Source organism: Mesoplodon mirus, assembly GCF_964341445.2.
Source record: "Mesoplodon mirus genome assembly, chromosome: 5".
NCBI classification, from domain to species: domain Eukaryota; kingdom Metazoa; phylum Chordata; class Mammalia; order Artiodactyla; family Ziphiidae; genus Mesoplodon; species Mesoplodon mirus.
This window is the reverse complement of record NC_138980.1, coordinates 37,555,626-37,564,130: the sequence shown is the minus strand read 5'-3', so window position 1 is coordinate 37,564,130 and position 8,505 is coordinate 37,555,626. Positions and strand designations below refer to the sequence as shown.

General features: G+C 52.0%; 1 protein-coding gene across 1 annotated transcript in view; it reads left to right on the top strand.

Moving 5' to 3' along the window:
• The first annotated feature begins 5,078 nt into the window (after positions 1 to 5,078).
• C3 (complement C3) overlaps positions 5,079 to 8,505 on the top strand; it is a 32,421-nt gene continuing 28,994 nt past the window's right edge. Inside the window, exons 1-4 of the mRNA XM_082620548.1 lie at positions 5,079 to 5,211; positions 5,717 to 5,909; positions 6,738 to 6,900; positions 6,998 to 7,068. Coding sequence (XP_082476674.1) covers positions 5,141 to 5,211; positions 5,717 to 5,909; positions 6,738 to 6,900; positions 6,998 to 7,068 — 498 coding nt within the window. The 5' untranslated portion in view covers positions 5,079 to 5,140. The remainder of the gene's footprint in view (positions 5,212 to 5,716; positions 5,910 to 6,737; positions 6,901 to 6,997; positions 7,069 to 8,505) is intronic.

Sequence of the window (8,505 nt, the reverse complement as noted above, 5' to 3'; positions counted from 1 at the left end):
CTCTGTTAAGTGGTTTAACCTCTTTGTTTCCTTGCTTGTAAAATGGGGACCCCATAGAGTTGAGTATCACATATGATAATGGGAGTCTGGCTCAGCACAGTGCCCTGCAACACAGCCTGACCTTTCATGGATTTTTCTGAACCTTAAGGAGTTCAGATTAGAGATGCACCTGTACACACACCTGCACACACACCTGTGGGCAGACCGCCATGATGCATTTCTTCCCCCGCCCCACTTCACTCTTTAACTAGAGCACTCTGAACCTATTTTGGAGCTCTGAAAAATACTCCTTGGTGGGGACCACAGGCATGGGCCAGGGGGAGGGAATCAGGCTGGGGTCAAAGCTTCCTGCAAGCGGAAATGTGTCTAACTAGGGCCCAGATGAATATATAGCCCAGCCAGACAAAAAAGGAAGTGGGAAGGCTTTGCAGACTGAGGAAATTATGCAGCAAGGCAATGCCCAGAATAGCTTGCAAGCTCCACTGCAGGTCTGGCTTGGCCAGTGGGAGGGCAAGAGCAGCTGGCAGAAGCCTAAAAGCAGGCAGACACACTTGGACTTGATTCTGGGGCCCACGGGAGCCAAGGAAGAGTTTAAAGCAGGGCGGGACGTGGTACTACAGGGATGGTGTTTTACACCACATGCATGCTGGCGTGGGCAGAGTCATGGCTGTCCCAAGTGGTCCCCATCCTAATCCCCAGAGCCTGTGACTATGTTCCCTTACATGACAAGAGGCACTTGGCAGGTGTGATTCAATTAGGGATCTTAGAATAAGGGATGATTCTGGATTATTTGAGTGGGTGCGTTGTCATTACAAGGGTCCTTTTAAGAGGGAGGCGGGAGGGTCAGGATCAGAGAATGAGATGTGATGCTGTCAAGAGGCTAGCGTGATGGGCTTTGAAGATGGAAGAAGGGGCCACTAGCCAAGGAATGCAGGCAGCCCCCAGAAGCTGGAAAAATCCAGGAACGGATTCTCCCCTAGAGCCTCCAGAAGGAACACAGCCCTACTGACGCCTCAGTTTCAGACTTCTGCCCTGCAGAACTGCAGTATAATAAATGTATTGTTTTAAGCCACCAGAGTTGTGATCATTTGTTACAGCAGCAGTCAGAAACTCACAGTTTAGGAGCACAAACTCTGGAGCCCAGCTGCCAGGTTCAAATCTCAGTTCTTACCAGCTAGAGGATCTTGGGCAAGTGGCCAAAGCCCTCAGCTTCTTTATCTGTAAGATGGGGATAGTAATAGCACCTAAGGCATTTGGAATAAACAAGTTAGATGCATAAAATCGTTAAGATGCTGTAGCTGAGATGTTCACAGTCATTAGTGCATATTCCTGTATCATGCATCATAATTTTATAGAAAGAATGCAAAGGTGTGCTTTAGAAAAAAAAATTCCCAGTTGCTGTGGACTAGATGACCTGGAAGAGGTGAGTTTACAGCAAGGAGGCTGGGGCCTTAGGGGTGGAGAGAAAGGATGGGTTGGGAGAGACGGTCTAGGGGTCATAAGGCTGCTCACAGGGGATGGATGAGGTAGAGGGGGGAAGGGGGGGACTCTGGCTTGGAGGCCCGGAGGGACTGTCACCGAAATAAGACAAGAGAGAGGAGGAGCAGGTGTTAGTAAAAATAAAATTCAAGTACATTGTGCGCTGGCCATGTGCTGGGCACTGGACTCAGCTTGCCTGACACCACATGCTGTCACCCCAAGACTCAGAGGTTGTGAATGTCTAATTTACAGATGAGGAATCGAGGCTGGGAGAAGGCAGAGCTGCAGTCAAAACCTCTGGCCTGGAATTCCCTGGTGGTCCAGTGGCTAGGACTCTGCATTCTCACTGCGGTGTCCTGGGTTCAATCCCTGGTCAGGGAACTAAGATCCCACAAGCCCTGCTGCGCAGCCCAAAAAAATAAAGGGTCCCTGGTGCCCAGGCCTCTGCTATGCTGCATGAGGGGGTGGAGGGTAGGAGCCAGAGGGCAAGTGGATGGGTTTAATCAGGTCAAGGTTAACCACAAGTTAATGAGTAATAAGTTGGGAGAGAAGGGTAAGTCCAGGCTGCTGGTGGGGCGGGGAGCTGGGGGGGGCGGTAGTTGGAAGCAGGGCCTGGCTCTGGGTCCTGGAGGAAGATTCCCAGAAAGCAGTATAGCACCCATCCTGGAACCACCCATCCTGGTCGAGGGGAGGGGGAGAGGGGGCATCTCTGCTGCTCCCTGGCATGGCGGCGCCTGTATGGGGAAAGGGTGGGGATGGGATGCATCCTGGAGATAACGGCACTGAGACAGGTGCGGGAGAGGGGAAGGGGGCACCTGGGCTCCCCCCACCTAGAAATCATGCCCATTTCCCCCTTTATTCTCTCTTTGCACCCCAGCTAGGGTTGCCAGACAAAATACAGGATGCCCAGTTAAATTTGAAATTCAGGTAAATAACAAATACTTTGTTGGTATGAGTTTCCAGAGGGAATTCCCTGGCGGTCCGGTGGTTAGGACTCTGTGTTTCCAGGGCAGGGGGCCTGGGTTTGATCCCTGGTCAGGGAACTAAGATCCTGCAAGCAGAGTGGCACAGCCAAAAATAAAAGAGTCTCCTAGATACCCCACTTAGAACCTGCCCGGCAGCCTCACTCTTCTTCGGTCCACACCAGGAATGCGTCCTTCTCTTTCTCCCCTGCTGGCTTATCTTGCCCGCCATCCCCCTCCCAAACTCCTGGGCGCAAATGTCCATTCCCCAGGAAAAAGCCTGGAAGAATTCCTCTGGTTTCCTTCCCTTCCAGGAGACCTTGGTCCATTTTCACCTCCATCCCTCTGGTCAGTTCTTGGAGGTCATGGGCTGGACCCTTCCCAGACCTCCACCACCATGGCCATGAGCCTCCCCTCCAAGCGCAGGGCTCCAAGCCATCTGTGTTCCCTTAATTGTCAAAACAGCAGGAACTACCATCAGTCCCATTGCTCAGATGTACTAACAGAGGCTCTGGGGTAGGAGCAGCCAGCCTTGCAGGGAGACCAAGGCCAGCAGGAATTCCTTCTCAAGGTTGTAAAATCACAACCCTGAATGCTTAAAGATATAATGAAACCAGGAGACTGGGTGGATATTTTGGTAGGGGGAAAGGGGAGGAAGGTAAATATTGGGGTTTGGGGGATCCTAGCAGGTGGCCCCCTTCCCAGTTTCAGAAGTGGAACCCCATATCTGGAGAGTAAGCAGGTGTTTGCCTCACGCTCCTCCTCTTCCAAAGAAAGGGTGTCGCAATCAAAGCAGACAGAAGCCAGGTTTGTTCTATTGCTCCACGCCACCCCCTACTTGGGGCAGGGGGGCGTGACCAGGAAAATGGAATGGTTTACAGGAAATCAGAGTGAGGTCCCTGTTAACCCCTTCAAGGAAGCTTTGGTAAACAGCCTTCCAAGGGTCTGGATCCCCCATCAACACACCATCCCCCTCCTACACCAGGCTTCACATCCCCCCTTCCGCCAGATGCTCAACTTAAAATCAAATTAAAATGACACTGAGGCAAAAATACAAAGTTCTGCCAATATGCCCTCAAGAGGAGGCCATGAGGAAATTGGCGATTTTGTGCAGGGCCGGTAAGTATGCAAATCAATATAATTATGGAGGGGAATTTAGCGATATCTAGCAAGATTACCGTTGCACACAGGCTTTGATCCAGAATTATCTCTTCTCATTGTGGTAAGAACCCTTTGAAGTCGCTGCTGCTATAACCCTACTTTACAGGAGGAAACTGAGGCTCAGGTGGTTATCAGTAAGTTGCCCAAAGTTTACCACTTAATAATCGTGAGAGCTGGGAAATAATGCAAGCTCAAGATTACTCCCTGGAGGGAGCATGGTTTTGTAACAATAGAAAGTCTGTCTGTCCATCAGTCTGGTTACTTCCACACAATGTAATACTAGGCAGGTGCCTGTAAGAACAAGGAAGCTCTCTGAGCACTGATATTAAACAATCTCTAAGGTATATTTTTTATGAAAAATCGAGGTGTAACCCAGGGAGACCAGAAGGCAGAGTGTGTAGAGCTTGCTGATATTTGTTTTTAAAACCTGTGAACATTTGTAAACACATAAGATACCTCTGGAAAGAAACACAAGATTTGGTTACATGGTCATGTCTGAGACCCTGATGGCTAGCGATAGGAACAGGAGGAAAGTTATTTTTAGACGCTGAACCATATGAGTATGCAAAAAGTTAAATACATTTTTTAATAATAATAATAATATGCTAAGAGGTTGCTGATGTAACACAAAAGCTAGCCATGGGACTTTCCTCAATTATGACTTTTATAAACCATCATAGCCACTCAGGCCTCTTTTTTTTTTTTTGGCCACAGCTTGAGGCATGGGGGAATCTCAGTTCCCCGACCAGGGCTTGAACCAACCCGTGACCCTTGCAGTGGAAGTGCAGGGTCTTACCCACTGGACCGCCAGGGAAGTCCCACTACTCAGGCTTCTTGATGAGAGGAGGTGAAGGGAGCTCCAGGCTCTCCTTGCCCTAGAAAACATTCTCACCTGGATGGTGAGCTCCTACACATACTTCAAAGCCCAGCTGAAATGTCCCCTCCTCCAAGAAGCCTTCCCTGACCCCCCAAGAAGCTGAGTTCTTCTCCACTGGGGAAGGCACTCCATGGGGCTAGGAGCTTTGGTGCTGGACTCTGTCCCCCACCCCCACCCCAGCATGGAAGATTCTAGAAGTGGGACTCCAGCTGCCAGGATAGAGATAGACTCACAGGGAGGGTTTGGTGAATAAATGCACAGCCAAAAGTGGACTGAGGATCAGGCCCACATATCTGGCCTCTGTCCTCAATTTTCCTCTACTACCAAGTGGGTGTGACAGGGAAAGATCCCTGTTCACCAGCTGGCCTTGACCCTGAGGGAGCCTAAGGCTGTTGTGTTCCTGTTGCAGGAGGGCATGCCCTCAGGTTACTTACCCCAAGCTCATGCTGCCCCGCAGACTGAAAAACTTAGGAAATAGTATTGAGTAATCTGGGGCAGTACCAGGGAGGGGGGAGCCCATGGGGAGTGGAGGGCTGGGCTGAGGAGGGAGAAAGGCGGGAGCTAAATAAAAGGCAGCCTCCAGCAAGCTCTGCTCACTCCTCCCTCCCCGCCTCTGTCTCTCTGTCCCTCCGTCCCTCTGTCCCTTCACTGTCCTGGCACCATGCATCCTACTTCGGGCCCCAGTCTGCTGCTGCTGCTGGCCAGTCTCCCCCTAGCCCTGGGGGACCCCATGTGAGTAGTCACAGCCCGACCCCAAACAAGGCTGCTTCTGAGATGGGAGTGGGCATTTGTGGGTACAGGTCCCTGCAAGTTTAGGGCGCATGCGCGGTGTTGGGTGATTCTGTGGACGGGCAGTTTGGACTTCATAGGATCTGGGAGTTTGTAGTTTCAGGATTTAAGGGTTTAGAGATTTCGTATGGGTGTATGTGAATGAGAAGGTGGAGTTGGTTGTATTTATAGGTCTGGGGTGCTAGAGGTTTAGGGAGAAGTTTAGGGTGTTCCAGGGTTGGGTGTTTAGAGACTTGGGGTGTTTAAAGATTTAGGGGTTAGGGCTCCCAGAGTTGGTGGTTTTTATTTGGAGGTTCAGGAGTTGATGGGATTTGAAGCCCTTGAGCTGTCTGCCGGTCACCAGATCCCCTGTGGGACCCCGGGGCTGGGGCAGAGCGCTGACCCGGATAGGGCTGGTATCTCGGGCTCCAGGCATGACAGCTCCATGCCCTGTGCTCCCCTCCGGCAGGTATTCCATGATCACCCCCAACGTCTTGCGTCTGGAGAGCGAGGAGATGGTGGTGCTGGAGGCCCACGAAGGGCAAGGGAATATACCAGTTGCAGTCACCGTCCACGACTTCCCGTTCAAGAGACAAGTGCTGTCCAGCGAAAACACCGAGCTGAACAGTGCCAATGGCTACCTGAGCACCGTCACCATAAAGGTGGGCACGCACGGGAGCCCAGCCCCGCTGACACCCCACCCCCTCTTTGAGTGCTCCCGCTGCTGAGCCCCTCCTCCCTCTCTGGGCCCCACCCACTCTATCTGAGCCGGGCCCCTTCTGTCTGAGTCTCCGCTCCATTCTGAACCCCTCCCCTCTCTGAATCTCCGCCCCTTTTGAGTCCCTCCCTTTGCTGAGTCCCTCCCACTGCTTCTTCCAGTGCTTTCTCTGAGATGCCTCTACCTTTTTTTTTTAACTTTTTATTTTATATTGGAATATAGTTGATTAACAATGTTGTGATAATTTCAGGTGTACAGCGAAGTGATTCAATTATACATATACATGTATATATTCTTTTTCAAATTCTTTTCCCATTTAGGTTGTTACATAATATTGAGCAGAGTTCCCTGTGCTATACATAGCCCCCTTATCTCTCTCAACTCCACCCCCTTCCAAGCCGGACCATCTCTGAGCCCCCCACCCCCATTTCTGAGCCCCTCCCCTCCAAGCCCCTCCCCCTCTAAGCCCTCTCTCCCTTCAGAGCCCCTCCCCTCTCTGGGTCTCCTCCTCTTTCGGAGTCCCCTTCCCGTTCTGAGCTCTCCCTCCTCTGAGCCCCCTGTCTGATTCCCCCTTCCCATCCTTCCCTCTGACTCCCACCCCCTCTCTTGCCCTTGCCCTCTCTCCAAGTACCCTTTTTTTCCCCAAACCTGGGCAAACAAGGGAGACCAGGAGTGATGGGCAGGCTCTGTTGTGAAGAGGGGCAGGTGTGGATCCAGCCAAAGGCAAGGGGCCCTAGAGCAGACGCCTAATAACCCCCTGGTTCATGCCCAGATCCCGGCCAGCAAGGAGTTAAAATCAGAAACGGGGCACAAATTCGTGACTGTCCAGGCGGCCTTCGGGAACGAGATGGTGGAGCAGGTGGTGCTGATCAGCCTTCAGAGCGGGTACCTCTTCATCCAGACGGACAAGACCATCTACACCCCAGGCTCCACGGGTAAGGGTCTGGGGGTGGCTGGAGAGGGCCGGGGGCAGGGCTGGGGGGAGGGGCAGGGCCTCACCCAGCTCTCCCTTTCTCTCCCACCTCGTCTCAGTCCTCTATCGGATCTTTACCGTTGACCACAAGCTGCTGCCCGTGGGCCAGACAGTTATCGTCAGCATTGAGGTACCAGCCAACCGGGACCCCAGACCTACCCGGGGCAGAGACTCGGGGAGAGACAAAGAGATAGAGGCAGAGAAAGAAGACACAGGCAAAGGCCCAGCAGCAGAGACCTAAAGGCAAAGAAATATGTAGAGGCACACAGATGGGGAGAGGGGGCGGGGACCCAGGGAGACTACGTGGAGAGATGCTTGCGCCCGTGGATTCTGGGTCCCGATAAACCGCTGGTTACTGTTTGACTCTGGGCAGGTCACTTTACCTTTCCAAGTCTCCGTTTCCTCATCTGAAGATTGGGATAATGACAGACGCTAATTCTATGTAGTCTGTTCTAGCTAGTGCAGCCAGAGGGCGCTTGTGAGCACCCCGCCTCTGCCCGCAGCGCTCCAGGGCTCCCACCTCCCTCGGGGTAAAAGCCCAAGTCCTCCCCGCTGCCCACTAGGCCTGGCCCTACCTACCCCGTCCCCTCCCTGCCCTCACCTCCTCCCTGTCTCCCCCTCGCTCACTCCGCTCCAGCCACACCGGCCTCCTCACTGTTCCTCCAACAACCCAGGCACAGTCTGCCCTAGGACCTTTGCACAGGCTATGCCCCCTACCCAAAAATCCCTCTTCCTCCAAATTTCCACACAGCTTGCTCCATCACCTCCTTCAAGTCTTTGCTCAAATATCACCAGTGTCCCAGTTTTACAGTGAGACCTCTCTGAGCGCCCCATAAAATTGCAACACCCCCTCTCTCCACCGCCCCCCACCCCCCACACACACACATGCACTCCACTCTCATTTTCCCTTCCTCCACTCTTATTTTCCTTCCGGGCCATCTCCCTTTAGCATCTTCTAAATTGGATTTATTCATTTGTTACTTGCACCTCCCCCAACATCCACTGAACCTAAATTCCAAACGGAAAGGGATTATCTGTTGACACCACTGCTTGGCATGTAGTAGGGTAAATAAAAACTTACTGGAAGAAGGGAGAGAGGGAAGGAGAGGGGAGAAAGAAGAAGGGAGCGATGGGCAGGGAAAAACAAGTGTAGGAGGAAGGGAGAGAGAAGGAAGGGAAGGAATGGAGCATGTGCTCCTTACGGGATCTTCATGAGTTTGTACTGAGATCACACAAACCTAACAGGGACCAGGTTCTGAAGGCTGTGAGCTGGCTTTAGGGATTGTGGGATCTGCGGGGAACGGAGAACACAACACACATCTCCTCTAAAGGCACAGAGCTGCCCGGCTCCCATGAAATGTCACCTTGTGCCAACAGGAGCACGTTATCCACAATTACCCCAATTTCCAAGAGAAGCCAAAATACCAGATTTCTATGTGATGTCTCTTGTTGTTTAACTGTCGGCAACGAATGAAATCATATGTGTATTAGATCAAGCCACGCGACATTGCTATGCTTTAGGTCAAAAAAGGCGAATGTGGGCAATTATGTGTGATTTATACAAATC